This window comes from Thalassophryne amazonica, chromosome 20, assembly GCF_902500255.1.
Source record: "Thalassophryne amazonica chromosome 20, fThaAma1.1, whole genome shotgun sequence".
NCBI lineage: Eukaryota > Metazoa > Chordata > Actinopteri > Batrachoidiformes > Batrachoididae > Thalassophryne > Thalassophryne amazonica.
In genome coordinates, this window is record NC_047122.1 from 13163290 (window position 1) to 13180776 (window position 17487).

At 42.4% G+C, this 17487-nt stretch overlaps 1 protein-coding gene across 1 annotated transcript in view; it reads right to left on the reverse strand.

Annotated features, from left to right (window-relative positions):
* Positions 1-17487, reverse strand: part of epb41a (erythrocyte membrane protein band 4.1a) — a 349346-nt gene that overhangs the window by 138142 nt on the left and 193717 nt on the right. Inside the window, exon 14 of the mRNA XM_034160644.1 lies at positions 5777-5848. Within this exon, the coding sequence (XP_034016535.1) occupies positions 5777-5848 (72 nt within the window). The remainder of the gene's footprint in view (positions 1-5776; positions 5849-17487) is intronic.

Sequence of the window (17487 nt, forward strand, 5' to 3'; positions counted from 1 at the left end):
TGGGAAGGAAAAACTCCCTTTTAACAGGAAGAAACCTCCAGCAGAACCAGGCTCAGGGAGGGGCAGTCTTCTGCTGAGACTGGTTGGGGCTGAGGGAAAAAAACCAGGAAAAAGACATGCCGTGAAGGGGGGCAGAGATCGATCACTAATGATTAAATGCAGAGTGATGCTACGGAGCAAAAAGAGAAAGAAACAGTGCATCATGGGAACCCCCCCACAATCTACGTCTAAAGCAGCATAACCAAGGGATGGTCCAGGGTCACCCGATCCAGCCCTAACTATAAGCCTTAGCGAAAAGGAAAGTTTTAAGCCTAATCTTAAAAGTAGAGAGGGTATCTGTCTCCCTGATCTGAATTGGGAGCTGGTTCCACAGGAGAGGAGCCTGAAAGCTGAAGGCTCTGCCTCCCATTCTACTCATACAAACCCTAGGAACTACAAGTAAGCCCGCAGTCTGAGAACGAAGCGCTCTAATGGGGTAATATGGTACTACGAGGTCCCTAAGATAAGATGGGACCTGATTATTCAAAACCTTATAAGTAAGAAGAAGAATTTTAAATTCTATTCTAGAATTAACAGGAAGCCAATGAAGAGAGGCCAACACGGGTGAGATATGCTCTCTCCTGCTAGTCCCCGTCAATACTCTAGCTGCAGCATTCTGAACCAACTGAAGGCTTTTTAGGGAACTTTTAGGACAACCTGATAATAATGAATTACAATAGTCCAGCCTAGAGGAAATAAATGCATGAATTAGTTTTTCAGCATCACTCTGAGACAAGACCTTTCTGATTTTAGAGATATTGCGTAAATGCAAAAAGGCAGTCCTACATATTTGTTTGATATGCGCTTTGAATGACATATCCTGATCAAAAATGACTCCAAGATTTCTCACAGTATTACTAGAGATCAGGGAAATGGCATCCAGAGTAACGATCTGGTTAGACACCATGCTTCTAAGATTTGTGGGGCCAAGTACAATAACTTCAGTTTTATCTGAGTTTAAAAGCAGGAAATTAGAGGTCATCCATGTCTTTATGTCTGTAAGACAATCCTGCAGTTTAGCTAATTGGTGTGTATCCTCTGGCTTCATGGATAGATAAAGCTGGGTATCATCTGCGTAACAATGAAAATTTAAGCAATACCGTCTAATAATACTGCCTAAGGGAAGCATGTATAAAGTGAATAAAATTGGTCCTAGCACAGAACCTTGTGGAACTCCATAATTAACTTTAGTCTGTGAAGAAGATTCCCCATTTACATGAACAAACTGTAATCTATTAGACAAATATGATTCAAACCACCGCAGCGCAGTGCCTTTAATACCTATGACATGCTCTAATCTCTGTAATAAAATTTTATGGTCAACAGTATCAAAAGCAGCACTGAGGTCCAACAGAACAAGCACAGAGATAAGTCCACTGTCCGAAGCCATAAGAAGATCATTTGTAACCTTCACTAATGCTGTTTCTGTACTATGATGAATTCTAAACCTGACTGAAACTCTTCAAATAGACCATTCCTCTGCAGGTGATCAGTTAACTGTTTTACAACTACCCTCTCAAGAATCTTTGAGAGAAAAGGAAGGTTGGAAATTGGCCTATAATTAGCTAAGATAGCTGGGTCAAGTGATGGCTTTTTAAGTAATGGTTTAATTACTGCCACCTTAAAGGCCTGTGGTACATAACCAACTAACAAAGATAGATTGATCATATTTAAGATTGAAGCATTAAATAATGGTAGGACTTCCTTGAGCAGCCTGGCAGGAATGGGGTCCAATAAACATGCCGATGGTTTGGACGAAGCAACCAATGAAAATAACTCAGACAGAACAACCGGAGAGAAAGAGTCTAACCAAATACCGACATCACTGAAAGCAGCCAAAGATAACGATACATCTTTGGGATGGTTATGAGTAATTTTTTCTCTAATTTGTCAGCCTAGCTACAGTGCTGAAAAGAAACCTGAGGTTATTCTTATTTTCTTCAATTAGTGATGAGTAGAAAGATGTCCTAGCTTTACGGAGGGCTTTTTTATAGAGCAACAAACTCTTTTTCCAGGCTAAGTGAAGATCTTCTAAATTAGTGAGACGCCATTTCCTCTCCAACTTACGGGTTATCTGCTTTAAGCTACGAGTTTGTGAGTTATACCACGGAGTCAGACACTTCTGATTTAAAGCTCTCTTTTTCAGAGGAGCTACAGCATCCAAAGTTGTCTTCAAAGAGGATGTAAAACTACTGACGAGATACTATATATATATATATATATATATATATATATATATATATATATATATAGTGTGATAACACAAAAAACTTTTTCACTCTTGATTATTGGTTGTGTGAAGTCATTTATTGTCAAACAACAATTTACGTTTTTTAAATCATAATGACAACAGAAACTACCCAAAGGACCCTGATCAAAGGTTTACATACCCCAGTTCTAAATACCGTATATTGCCTCCAATGACAGCTTGGAGTCTTTTGGGGTACAAACCCAATTCCAATGAAGTTGGGACGTTGTGTAATAAACAATAAAGTTTGTCATTTTGAACATTAAATAGCTTGTCTTTGGGTTGTACAAAACGTACAACCCAAAGACAAGCTATTTAATGTTCAAACTGACAAACTTTATTGTTTTTGTGCAAATATTTGCTCATTTTGAAATGGATGCCTGCAACATGTTTCAAAAAAGCTGGGACAGTAGTATGTTTACCACTGTGTTACATCACCTTTCCTTCTAACAACACTCAATAAGCGTTTGGGAACTGAGGACACTAACTGTTGAAGCTTTGTAGGTGGAATTCTTTCCCATTCTTGCTTGATGTATGACTTCAGTTGTTCAACAGCCCGGGGTCTCTGTTGTCATATTCTGCACTTCATAATGTGCCACACATTTTAAATGGGCAACAGATCTGGACTGCAGGCAGGCCAGTCTAGTACCTGCACTCTTTTACTATGAAGCCACGCTGTTGTAACACCTGCAGAATGTGGCTTGGCATTGTCTTGCTGAAATAAGCATGGACGTCCCTGAAAAAGATGTTGCTTGGATGGCAGCATGTGCTGCTACAAAACCTGGATGTACCTTTCAGCACTGATGGTGTCATCACAGATGTGTAAGTTGCCCATGCCATGAGCACTAACACACCCCAATACCATCACAGATGCTAGCTTTTGAACTTTGCGCTGGTAACAATCTGGATGGTCTTTTTCTTCATTTGTCTGGAAGACATGACGTCTATGATTTCCAAAAACAATCTGAAATGTGGACTCATCAGACCACAGCACACTTTTCCACTTCATCTGTCCATTTCAAATGAGCTCAGGCCCAGAGAAGGTGGCAGTGTTTCTGGATGTTGTTGATGTATGGCTTTCACTTTGCATGGTAGAGTTTTAATTTGCACTTGTAGATGTAGCGACGAACTGTGTTAACTGACAATGGGTTTCTGAAGTGTTCCTGAGCCCACGTGCTAAGATCTTTTACACAATGATGTCGGTTTTAATGCAGTGCTGCCTGAGGGATCGAAGGTCACGGACATTCAATGTGGGCTTTCGGCTTTGCCGCTTACGTGGAGAAAGTTCTCCAAATTCTCTGAATCTCCTGATTATATTATGGACTGTAGATGATGGAATCCCTAAATTCCTTGCAATTGAACATTGAGAAACATTGTTCTTAAACTGACCTGAGGCACGTTGTCCTCCGTCAGGGCTGCCCTTTGTCTCCGGTTCTGTTCATTATTTTTATGGACAGAATTTCTAGGCGCAGCCAGGGTGTAGAGGGGGTCTGGTCTGGGAACCACAGAATCTCCTCTCTGCTGTTTGCGGACAATGTGGTTCTGTTGGCTTTGTCAAATCAGGACCTTCAGCGTGCACTGGGGCGGTTTGCAGCCGAGTGTGAAGCGTCCGGGATGAAAATCAGCACCTCCAAATCCGAGGCCATGGTTCTCGACCAAAAAAGGTGCTTTGCCCTCTTCAGGTTGGTGGAGTGTCCTTGCCTCAAGTGGAGGAGTTTAAGTATCTCGGGGTCTTGTTCACGAGTGAGGGACGGATGGAGCGTGAGATGGATAGACGAATCGGTGCAGCATCTGCAGTGATGCGGTCGCTGTATCGGACCGTCGTGGTGAAGAGAGAGCTGAGTAGGGGGGCAAAGCTCTCGATTTACCGATCGATCTACGTTCCGATCTTCACCTATGGTCATGAGATCTGGCTCATGACCGAAAGAACAAGATCGCGAGTACAAGTGGCCGAGATGAGTTTCCTCCGCAGGGTGGCTGGGCGCTCCCTTAGAGATAGGGTGAGGAGCTCGGTCACTCGGGAGGAGCACGGAGTCGAGCCGCTGCTCCTCCACGTCGAAAGGAGTCAGTTGAGGTGGCTCGGGCATCTTTTCCGGATGCCCCCTGTGTGCCTCGCTGGAGAGGTGTTCCAGGCAGGTCCCATTGGGAGGAGGCCCCGGGGAAGACCCAGGACACGCTGCAGGGACTACATCTCTCAGCTGGCTTGGGAATGCCTTGGGGTTCCCCCGGAGGAGCTGGGGGAGGTGTGTGTGGATCGGGAGGTCTGGGCGGCTTTGCTTGAGCTGCTGCCCCCGCGACCCGACTCCGGATAAAGCGGAAGAAAATGGATAGATGGATGTTCTTAAACTATTGGACTTTTTTTTCATGCAGTTGTTCACAAAGTGGTGATCGTCGCCCCATCTTTGCTTGTGAATGGTTGAGCTTTTTGCAGATGGTCCTTTTATACTCAAACATGACACTCACAATTAGTGTCCTCAGTTCCCAAACGCTTCTTCAATGGCTTTCTTCTGGTTGCAGCCCATTTTTCTTCAAGTGCCTCCTTATTGTGTATCTTGAAACAGCCACACCAATTTTTTTCAGAGAGTCCTATATTTTAGCTGAAGTTGTTTGTGGGTTTTTCTTTGCATCCCAAGCAATTTTCCTGGCAGTTGTTACTTAAATTTTTGTTGGTCGACCTGACTGTTCCAATGGAATCCCTCATTTTCCACTTCTTAATTAGAGTTAGAACACTACTGATTGGCAATCTCTGTCCCTTGGATATCTTTTTATATGCATTTCCTGTTTTATACAGTTCAATTACCTTTTCTTTGACAATACTTTTGCTTTCCCTATCGCTCAGAAACCAGAAGCGTCAGTGCAGCACTGGATAAAAGACACAAGGGCCTGTCAGGAGACCAGAAACTCACTGACTTTTATACACACACTGATTACAAGCAAACAGATCACAGGTGAGGATGGTTACCTTTTGTAGCCATTCAAACCCGTTTGTGTTTTTGGGTTATCATTCATATTCTCTGAAAAATGACCAAAAAATAAAAAATTCTGCCACTGTTATGTGAATGTTTGAGCACAACTGTACTCTTTTGTTTAATTTGAATATCTTAGGTTGTGGACTAAACGAGACGTGTGAGGATGCCATCTTGGGCTTTGGAAAAAAACGATCAACTACTTTCACCATTTTATGGACCAAATAAAGAATCGCTTAGTCAAAAAAAAAAAAAAAAAGTAGATGAATCAATGAACACAATCAGTAATTGTAACTGGGCCAGAGACAAGTGGCAAAATACCTTTATGGCAAAACAAGAAGTGACGATGCTTTTGAATATATTTTAGTACAATGATTGATTGGTAGTTCATTAACCTTCAGCAGACCTGCTTCGCTTGGAGTTCTCCAGATTTGATGTCATACTTTTTAGAATTATGATGACAGACAAAAGTACCCAAACTGTGATTAGTTATGGTCGTCTGTTGAGATGCAAGTAGACAAACCTTGTTCTTTTTGTCCTTGTCCCCGTTAGTAGTCACAGCAGGGGAGCGCCGCCGGTCTCTCCTAACCAGAGCCTGTTAGCACACACAGAACATCTATGTAAGAACAAACTCAGTGCAGGACAACAGGAACAGCTTCATCATCATACATCAGGAGGAGACTTCGCTTGACATTTTGATGTATAATAAGTGTATGTTGGTGTCAACGTTGGTTAGTTATGAGAGTTCAAATATTCCAAAATGGGGCAAGTCCCCAAATTTGGGGACTCTCAGGTTTAAGAAGCCCTCCTATTCTGCACTCTTTACCTGTATTAATTGCACCTGTTTGAACTCATTACCTCTATAAAAGACACCTGACCACACACTCAATCAATCACACTCCAACCTATCCGCCATGGCTAAGACCAAAGAGCTGTCTAAGGACACCAGGGACAAAACTGTAGACCTGCACAAGGCTGGGATGGGCTACAGGACAACAGGCAAGGAGCTGGCAAATCAGGAAGTTTCACAACCTTTTAGTGCAGAAAAGGCATACTTTCAGGGGGAGTAGTTTTAAAGATACACCCAGACAAATTAGTGACAACAGGGAAAATTGGGTAAAGAATCTGTCCGACGGGGTTCTTACACAGACAGAAAAGGATGTGCTCACCAAAGGACTAAATTTCTCAGTGACCCCTAAACATATACCGACAGTAGATTACATCACTGCAGTAGAGTCAGCCATTAAACATAACAGTTTGTCAGAGTCAGAAGCTGGGGATCTCTGACTAAGAGTCACAGCAGTGCTTAACAGTGCTAAGCCTCCTCCGTCCAACATCACAGGAGAACAGAAAGCTTTGGCAGTACTGCAGAAGGACCAAAGCATCCTTATCCTGCCAGCAGATAAAGGCAGATGCACGGTGGTCCTGAACACATCAGACTACGAGGCCAAGATCAACAACTTGCTCAGTGACTCCAGTACATACGAACGTCTGAAGAGAGACCCCACAAGTGGCTATAAGAAGAAAATCATTAGCTACCTCCAAAACCTGGAGAAAGAGGGACTCATCGACAGGCAGACATACTACAGACTGTACCCGGGGGACACCACTCCATGCATCTATGGACTGCCCAAAATCCACAAACAGGACATGCCACTCAGGCCTATTGTAAGTAGCACAGATTCCATCACATACAATTTGGCCAAGCACCTCAAGTGGATTTTGGCTCCTCTAGTGGGTAACTCAGACCACCATGTGGAGAACACACAAGATTTTGTGAACAAGCTCAAGGACCTGCAGCTGGAGGCAGATGAAACTATGGTGTCATTTGATGTGACTTCATTTTTCACCTGCATCCCCACCGCTGAGGCCGTCTCAGCTGTGAGGCAGAGACTGCTGGAGGATGTGTCTCTACCTGAAAGGACCAAACTCACACCAGACCACATCTGCCAACTCTTGGAGATCTGTCTTAACACCACATATTTCCTGTTTAGGGGGAATTACTACAGGCAGATCCATGGTTGTGCGATGGGGTCTCCGGTATCCCCCATTGTGGCCAATCTGTACATGGAGCGAGTGGAGAAGACAGCCTTGACGTCGTTCACTGGCATCTCTCCCAGTCACTGTTTCAGATATGTCGATGACACATGGGTTAAAATCAAGCAACAGGAGGTCGAGGACTTTACAGAACACATCAATTTGGTGGATTCCAATATCAAGTTCACACGTGAGGATGCCAGAAACAACCATTTAGCATTCTTGGACTGTGATGTTACGATTGGAGAGAACAGGCAGCTCCAGACAGAGGTTTACAGAAAACCCACTCACACTGACCAATATCTGCTGTTTGGCTCAAACCACCCCCTTGAACACAAGCTCGGGGTGATCAGGACTCTTCAACACAGAGCCCTACAGGTGCCCACAACTGCAGAGGGAAGGGCTAAAGAACAACAACTTGTACAGAAAGCCCTCACAGTATGTGGGTACCCACGATGGAAGAAGAAGTCCCAGAAAACAAAGAGACCAGACAGAGACGGAGACAAGAAGAAGAGAAGTGTCTCTCCCTTATTTAGCAGGAGTAGGGGAAAAACTACAGAGGATCTTCAGACAGCACAAAATCCCAGTTTACTTTAAACCGGTTAACACCTTGAGACAGAAATTAGTTCACCCTAAAGACAGGATCCCTAGTTACAAACAGAGCAATGTAGTGTATTACATCAGATGTCAGGAAAACTGTAATGAACACTACATAGGTGAGACTAAGCAACCTTTAAACAAGAGGCTATACCAGCACCGCAGAGAGGTCACCAGTGGACCTCAGTCTGCAGTTCATCTCCATCTGAAAGACACTAACCACATGTTTGAGGACAAGGAAGTTAAAATCTTAGCCAGAGAGAAGAAATGGTTTGAGAGAGAGGTCAAGGAAGCTTTCTTTGTAAAACAGTTGAAACCCAGCCTTAACCGGGGAGGGGATCTCAGACACGCTTTGTCCCCTGTTTACAATGGGGTACTCAGGTCAAAGCAGTTTCAGTCTTTTGTTCATGGTAATGAGTCATTCACGTCATCGGGAGAGTCGTCAAGGGAGCCATCAGGGGAGGCTTCCATCCCATCATTAGGAGAGTGCTAACTAGAGTTTGGTGTATGTAGGAATATTATGCTGATTTTCTACAGAGCAACGATTGAGTCCGTGTTACGGTATGGTATTACTAGCTGGTTTTGTAATTTAACGGTTAAATCAAAAACTCAAATATTAAATCTGATTAAGATAGCTGGCAAAATCATGGGTATGGTGGTACCTGTAACTCCCCAAGAGTTGTTTGAACAGGCAGTTCTCAGATGTGCTGACAATATTTTATCAGATGAGTCTCATGTTCTGCACTCTGAATATACTTTACTTAACTCAGGAAGGAGGTACAGGGTTCCTCTTTGTAAATATAATCGATATAAATATTCATTTATTCCATTATCAGTGAAGCTCATAAATTAGCAAATAGTTCAGGGAAGATAGCTTAAGGGTATTTATTGCAGAATTTGCACAAAGATGTTAATAATGTTGTGTATTTATATTTTATCCTTTGACTTACTGTGTTGTTTTTAATGTATGGGTGCTATGTACTGGATGTGTTGTTGTGTAGCAGACTCTGTCCAAGGCAAATTTCTCCTTAGGGAGACAAATAAAGACACTTTGACTTTGACTTAATTAGAGCTATTGTTTAGTCACTAGCCTATAGCAGTCGGCCTCTCGGTAGGAGGGGTCTGGTTAGGTTAAAAAACTCCACCTTTTGTTGGCTTCTGGTTTAATGTTCTCTACAAGAGTCAAGACAGAAGTCAGACTACCAGAGCAAGAATTTTAGCTGAGGAAGCTTCTGTGATTTGAAGCGAAACGTCCTCACGTCAAGCAACCCAGTCCAGTCGAAGATTCAAGCTTCTCTACTATGGAAACCACCTGGACAACTGAGAGCCTACACAGAAACAGTGGATCACATACTTATTTGCCTCATCATACATCTTGTACATGGGCATGGATGTTCAGAAGAATATTCACTAGATGGCATTCCAGACCGTCTCAAAAATTTCAGACAGCATCAAACATGGTGAAGGTTGAAGAAGTACTAAAGCCCGGTCACACAGCACTAATGAAGGACACCGAAGCCAAAACAAAACAAGAAATCTGGGCTTGATTTTTGGAGACATCATTTAACTGTCGTCCAGCTTCGTTCCTGAAGCTGGTGCTTCATCAGCATTTTCAAACTGTTGAAAAATGTGAACGAATCCCGACGACAACCTCAATTCGTCCATATTCCGTTTTGCTTACTGTGTTGTTCCTCATTCTTTGCATAGTTCCCATACCGTCAGCGTTCCATTTGATTTTCGACCAACCTCCCAAGTCCGACGTCTTGCACGAATGCTGACGATATCTGAATGGATCAATAACTAAAGCTCTGATGAGCTGAACAAGTTTGTGGCTGGGATGTGTGTGTGTGCACAGGCTGTTGTTGTGAAGACAAACCTGTTGTCAAGACAACCACATCCCACACCTGCAGGTGCTGCAGACACCACAGGCCGGCTGCAGAAATGATCACAGGCTGGCACTCAGTCTGATACCCACTGTCATGTCATGTCATCATGAATGTTTCGTTTTGATTTTGTTTAAAACGTCGAAGTCGCCGTTTGCTTCATTTTTCTTTTGTTAGTTTCGGTTTTGTTTCGTTCCTTTATGCACTCTGGACTCGCATGCTTTTTGGTGTTGGGAGAAGTGCAGGCTCAGTCGTCCTGATCCTGTTGTCTTACATACAATTTGTACATATTCAATGAAAGTCCCTCTATTAATCAGTCAATCAAAAACAATATTTACATTTTACTAGCATCTGCAGGAGGCTTTGCATGTGCATGTACATGAGCTTTTGACAAAAGTGGAAGTTATGTAAATCAAGGAATATTTGTAGATCACCCTCTGTACATTTGCTGGTATGAATGACACAAATTTGACTCCATAGGAAGGTCGCTACCAGCCTGTGACATTATCATGCTAACGTCCGCAAAGGTCAGAGGTGTTATTAGGTTGCAAAAACAGTGTTTTCGGTTTAGAAGTGTTTATTTCTTGCTAGCTTTTACATAATGTATGAGAAACATGTACAGTGAGGAAAATAAGTATTTGAACACCCTGCGATTTTGCAAGTTTTCCCACTTAGAAATCATGGAGGGGTCTGAAATTTTCATCTTAGGTGCATGTCCACTGTGAGAGACATAATCTAACAAAAAAAAAATCCGGAAATCACAATGTATGATTTTTTTAATAATTTATTTGTATGTTACTGCTGCAAATAAGTATTTGAACACCTGTGAAAATCAATGTTAATATTTGGTACAGTAGCCTTTGTTTGCAATTACAGAGGTCAAACGTTTCCTGTAGTTTTTCCACCCGGTTTGCACACACTGCAGCAGGAATTTTGGTCCACTCCTCCATACAGATCTTCTCTAGATCTTTCAGGTTTGGAGTTTCAGCTCCATGCAAAGATTTTCTATTGAGTTCAGGTCTGGAGACTGGCCAGGCCACTCCAGGACCTTGAAATGCTTCTTATGGAACCCCTCCTTAGTTGCCCTGGCTGTGTGTTTGGGGTCATTGTCATGCTGGAAGACCCAGCCATGACCCATCTTCAATGCTCTTACTGAGGGAAGGAGGTTGTTTGCCAAAATCTCGCAATATATGACCCCATCCATCCTCCCTTCAATATGGTGCAGCCGTCCTGTCCCCTTTACAGAAGAGCACCCCCAGAGTATGATGTTTCAACCCCCATGCTTCACGGTTGGGATGGTTTTCTTGGGGTTGTTCTCATCCTCTAAACATGGTAAGTGGAGTTGATTCCAAAAAGCTCTATTCTGGTCTCATGTGACAACATGACCTTCTTCCATGCCTCCTCTGGATCATCCAGATGGTCACTGGTAAACTTCAAACGGGCCTGGACATGTGCTGGCTTCAGCAGGGGGACCTTGCTGCCCTGCAGGATTTTAAACCATGACAGCATCATGTGTTACTAATGTAATCTTTGTGACTGTGGGCCCACCTGTCTTCAGGTCATTGACCAGGTCCTCCTGTGTAGTTCTGAGCTTTCTCAGAATCATCCTTACCCCACAAAGTGAGATCTTGCATGGAATCCCAGACCGAGGGAGATTGACAGTCATCTTGTGTTTCTTCCACTTTCTAATAAATAATCATAACAGTTATTGTCTTCTACCAAGCTGCTTGCCTGTTGTCCTGTAGTCCATCCCAGCCTTGTGCAGGTCTACAGTTTTGTCCCTGGTGTCCTTAGACAGCTCTTTGGTCTTGGCTATGGTTGACAGGTTGGCATGTGATTGATTGAGTGTGTGAACAGGTGTATTTTATACAGGTAACAAGTTCAAACAGGAGCAATTAATACAGGTAACGAGTGCAGAATAAGAGGGCTTCTTAAAGAAAAAATAACAGGTCTGTGTGAGCCAGAATTCTTGCTGATTGGCAGGTGTTCAAATACTTATTTGCAGCAGTAACATACAAATAAATTATTAAAAAAATCATACATTGTGATTTCCGGATTTTTCTTTTTAGATTATATCTCTCAACATGGACATGCAGCTAAGATGAAAATTTCAGACCCCTCCATGATTTCTAAGTGGGAGAACTTGCAAAACCGCAGGGTGTTCAAATACTTATTTTCCTCACTGTATATAAATGCACAAAACTAAGCGGTTTTGGAGAGACCAGCCACTGACGTCACTGTACAGCTCTATTCTGACTGGCTCTCACACCTGCCACTCAAAAAATAATGGAACAGGTTCAAACAGAATGTGAGTTTTTAACCTCTCAAAATACCTCTTAAAATATGTCAAGGTTAGCCATCTTTGAACATCTCCAAGGTCTGTGTCCCAAGAATGTTCCCTGTGAATTTGAAGACTGTGACAGTAATAGGACTGGACTTATGCTGTACATGGACAGATGGAAGGACAGACGGACAGACAGGCGGACGGACGCCAGGTCTTTGCAATACCCGATGGCCATAGGTCCTGTGACCTGCTTTTCCATAGAGGAGGCCACTTAATGATCCGAGGAGCACACACGTTAAAAACTGAGTCAAGCTTAAAGTAGTTACAAACACCAATAAGATCTGGGCTGTGTTTCATGGTGGGCTGAACCATGCTGTATCACCTATTCACTCCTGCCTAACCAGCACAATCAGCACTGATGGAAATTAACTGGGCTCCTGCCTTCTCCTGGTAGCTGGATTCAGAACAAATGCTGGCCTACGTCTAGCTAGCTGCCTCAGTGGTGAGTTTCCACTATGATTAACTGGGACATTTTACATTTTACTGGGAAATTTTACTCTTCCTTCATATCAATCAATCAATCAATTTTATTTATATAGTGCCAAATCACAACAAACAGTTGCCCCAAGGCGCTTTATATTGTAAGGCAAGGCCATACAATAATTACGTAAAAAACCCCAACGGTCAAAACGACCCCCTGTGAGCAAGCACTTGGCGACAGTGTGAAGGAAAAACTCCCTTTTAACAGGAAGAAACCTCCAGCAGAACCAGGCTCAGGGAGGGGCAGTCCTCTGCTGGGACTGGTTAGGGCTGAGGGAGAGAACCAGGAAAAAGACATGCTGTGGAGGGGAGCAGAGATCATGGAAACCCCCCAGCAGTCTAAGTCTATAGCAGCATAACTAAGGGATGGTTCAGGGTCACCTGATCCAGCCCTAACTATAAGGTTTAGCAAAAAGGAAAGTTTTAAGCCTAATCTTAAAAGTAGAGAGGGTGTCTGTCTCCCTGATCTGAATTGGGAGCTGGTTCCACAGGAGAGGAGCCTGAAAGCTGAAGGCTCTGCCTCCCATTCTACTCTTACAAACCCTAGGAACTACAAGTAAGCCTGCAGTCTGAGAGCAAAGCGCTCTATTGGGGTGATATGGTACTATGAGGTCCCTAAGATAAGATGGGACCTGATTATTCAAAACCTTATAAGTATGAAGAAGAATTTTAAATTCTATTCTAGAATTAACAGGAAGCCAATGAAGAGAGGCCAATATGGGTGAGATATGCTCTCTCCTTCTAGTCCCCATTAGTACTCTAGCTGCAGCATTTTGAATTAACTGAAGGCTTTTCAGGGAACTTTTAGGACAACCTGATAATAATGAATTACAATAGTCCAGCCTAGAGGAAATAAATGCATTAATTAGTTTTTCAGCATCACTCTGAGACAAGACCTTTCTAATTTTAGAGATATTGTGCAAATGCAAAAAAGCAGTCCTACATATTTGTTTAATATGCGCTTTGAATGACATATCCTGATCAAAAATGACTCCAAGATTTCTCACAGTATTACTAGAGGTCAGGGTAATGCCATCCAGAGTAAGGATCTGGTTAGACACCATGTTTCTAAGATTTGTGGGGCCAAGTACAATAACTTCAGTTTTATCTGAGTTTAAAAGCAGGAAATTAGAGGTCATCCATGTCTTTATGTCTGTAAGACAATCCTGCAGTTTAGCTAATTGATGTGTGTCCTCTGGCTTCATGGATAGATAAAGCTGGGTAACAATGAAAATTTAAGCAATGCCGTCTAATAATACTGCCTAAGGGAAGCATGTATAAAGTGAATAAAATTGGTCCTAGCACAGAACCTTGTGGAACTCCATAATTAACCTTAGTCTGTGAAGAAGATTCCCCATTTACGTGAACAAATTGTAATCTATTAGATAAATATGATTCAAACCACCGCAGCGCAGTGCCTTTAATACCTATGGCATGCTCTAATCTCTGTAATAAAATTTTATGGTCAACAGTATCAAAAGCAGCACTGAGGTCTAACAGAACAAGCACAGAGATGAGTCCACTGTCTGAGGCCATAAGAAGATCATTTGTAACCTTCACTAATGCTGTTTCTGTACTATGATGAATTCTAAAACCTGACTGAAACTCTTCAAATAGACCATTCCTCTGCAGATGATCAGTTAGCTGTTTTACAACTACCCTTTCAAGAATTTTTGAGAGAAAAGGAAGGTTGGAGATTGGCCTATAATTAGCTAAGATAGCTGGGTCAAGTGATGGCTTTTTAAGTAATGGTTTAATTACTGCCACCTTAAAAGCCTGTGGTACATAGCCAACTAATAAAGATAGATTGATCACATTTAAGATCGAAGCATTAAATAATGGTAGGGCTTCCTTGAGCAGCCTGGTAGGAATGGGGTCTAATAGACATGTTGATGGTTTGGATGAAGTAACTAATGAAAATAACTCAGACAGAACAATCGGAGAGAAAGAGTCTAACCAATTACCGGCATCACTGAAAGCAGCCAAAGATAACGATACGTCTTTGGGATGGTTATGAGTAATTTTTTCTCTAATAGTTAAAATTTTATTAGCAAAGAAAGTCATGAAGTCATTACTAGTTAAAGTTAAAGGAATACTCGGCTCAATAGAGCTCTGACTCTTTGTCAGCCTGGCTACAGTGGTGAAAAGAAACCTGGGGTTGTTCTTATTTTATTCAATTAGTGATGAGTAGTAAGATGTCCTAGCTTTACGGAGGGCTTTTTTATAGAGCAACAGACTCTTTTTCCAGGCTAAGTGATGATCTTCTAAATTAGTGAGACGCCATTTCCTCTCCAACTTACGGGTTATCTGCTTTAAGCTGCGAGTTTGTGAGTTATACCATGGAGTCAGGCACTTCTGATTTAAAGCTCTCTTTTTCAGAGGAGCTACAGCATCCAAAGTTGTCTTCAATGAGGATGTAAAACTATTGACGAGATACTCTATCTCACTTACAGAGTTTAGGTAGCTACTCTGCACTGTGTTGGTATATGGCATTAGAGAACATAAAGAAGGAATCATATCCTTAAACCTAGTTACAGCGTTTTCTGAAAGACTTCTAGTGTAATGAAACTTATTCCGCACTGCTGGGTAGTCCATCAGAGTAAATGTAAATGTTATTAAGAAATGATCAGACAGAAGGGAGTTTTCAGGGAATACTGTTAAGTCTTCAATTTCCATACCATAGGTCAGAACAATATCTAAGATATGATTAAAGTGGTGGGTGGACTCATTTACATTTTGAGCAAAGCCAATTGAGTCTAATAATAGATTAAATGCAGTGTTGAGGCTGTCATTCTCAGCATCTGTGTGGATGTTAAAATCGCCCACTATAATTATCTTATCTGAGCTAAGCACTAAGTCAGACAAACGGTCTGAAAATTCACAGAGAAAATCACAGTAACGACCAGGTGGACGATAGATAACAACAAATAAAACTGGTTTTTGGAACTTCCAATTTGGATGGAGAAGACTAAGAGTCAAGCTTTCAAATGAATTAAAGCTCTGTCTTCAGTTTTTGATTAATTAATAAGCTGGAATGGAAGACTGCTCATATGACATGGAGGGGCCCAGGTGCCCAAGCAAATCAATGATACAGTGGGTCGATCTCCTGTCTCTCGTTCGATGGACCAGCAGGTCTCCTTCTAACACTGCTCTTGCTCTCTGGAGTTCAGTGAAATCCTGGCCCACTGACTCCTGGAGCACTGCAGGACCTGGAATTCCAGGTGCACTGGTGTGAGTAGTGAATGAACATTAACTTTCTGCGCTTACAGCTCCATTAACAAAATAAAATTTACACTGGGCATAATGTTGTGAAGACCAACACATCACGGCTGGATAGGTTCACTGTGTCTCTTCTTAGATCTGCTGCAAACACTCCTGTATGTCAAAACCATAGACCTGGCGCGCCCAACCAGTCAATCGCGATCGACTGCATGAGAAAAAACAATCTATCACTGGACTCGAGAGGATTTAGTGCTGCTATAACAGACTGATGGAGCATGTGCCAGCAAAGCGCCAACTAGGATGCCAGCTGCCTTTAAACACCAGAGTAGAAGAAGAGCTCTTCTTCTATGGTGGATAAGTAAAATAATCATTTTCATCCTGTATTATTTTTTCATTTATTCGAATGGCAAATCCATGTGTCTTATCTGCAATGTAAATGTGGCTTTACTGAAGAAAGGGAATTTTGTGCGGCATTTCAGATGATTCACAAGAAATACAATGCTAACTTCAATTGCTAACCTGGCTAAATCCCACTGATCTGTACAGTCAGTTGCCCAGTTCTGGATCACTTTTTTGAAAGTCCTGCTATACGGAGCCATAATGCAACTGAATGTCCTTTATTGGGTATTATCACTATACCGAGGCATTGCTAGGCCGGTATCGTAGATTTACGTCGACGCTACCTGGCTATACCCGCCCGCTGTGCGTAAACAAATTACGTCATAGCGCATAGCCCAAGAACTGTCCGCAGAGGGGGGGGGGGACTGTCCGCAGAGGAAAATGGATATTCCAGATGATTTTCTCATGGATAGTACGACAATGAACAGCAGCCAAAGCAGCCAGCTTGATGAGGATGCACTGCCAAATTTGGAGAGCAGCGCGCGCCAGCCGACACGACAAAAGTTAAGTGAGCCAACTTTTTATGTACGTGTTACGTGTTGTGTATCTCAGTAAAAAGTGATAATAATGCAAATAACATGCTGTTGTCGTCCGGTATGCATTTTCTGAGTCCCTCCGTTCATGCCCAGTCGCCCAATATAGTCGCCCCCGATATTCGCCCTCGTCTAACTCAGGCGAATATCTGTCATTTTGGGCGACTGGGCATGAACATCGGGCCTCTGACAATGCATACCGCCCTCCAAAAGCATGTTATTGTATTATTGTTGTATTGGGTATTTGGATGTTATCTAGCTGAAGAAGTCAGGATGGGGTAGCCCTTCTACTCAAAGTGTGAAGCCACATTGTGTGCGGTGCAAATATTTGCCGGAAATAGATCACTTTGCCGGTTCTGGATCACGACACTGTCACTTTGGGGGAATTCCTGGCATCTGGCTGGAGCCCTTCTAAAGCAGAATGATACACACTGGGCCCGAGAATGTGTTTTGAACACAAATGATATATAAATTATACTTATTAAATGCAAATTTACTTAGTTTCAAAAGGCACTGTTATACATTTTTATGAGCAAAAAATGAAGTGTTTACTCAAATTGGGTGTCATTCCTTAATAAATGAAGATAAAATAAAATGTGTGGTAATAAACATTCTTGGATTTTGATATCTCCCCCTAAGCTTTTAGCTCAATGAAGTGGGTCAGGATAGAACAAGATGCCCCAACTTGCTATCATTTCGCACCTTATATTGTTAGAGATGGAGCGCAAAGGAGGGTTTT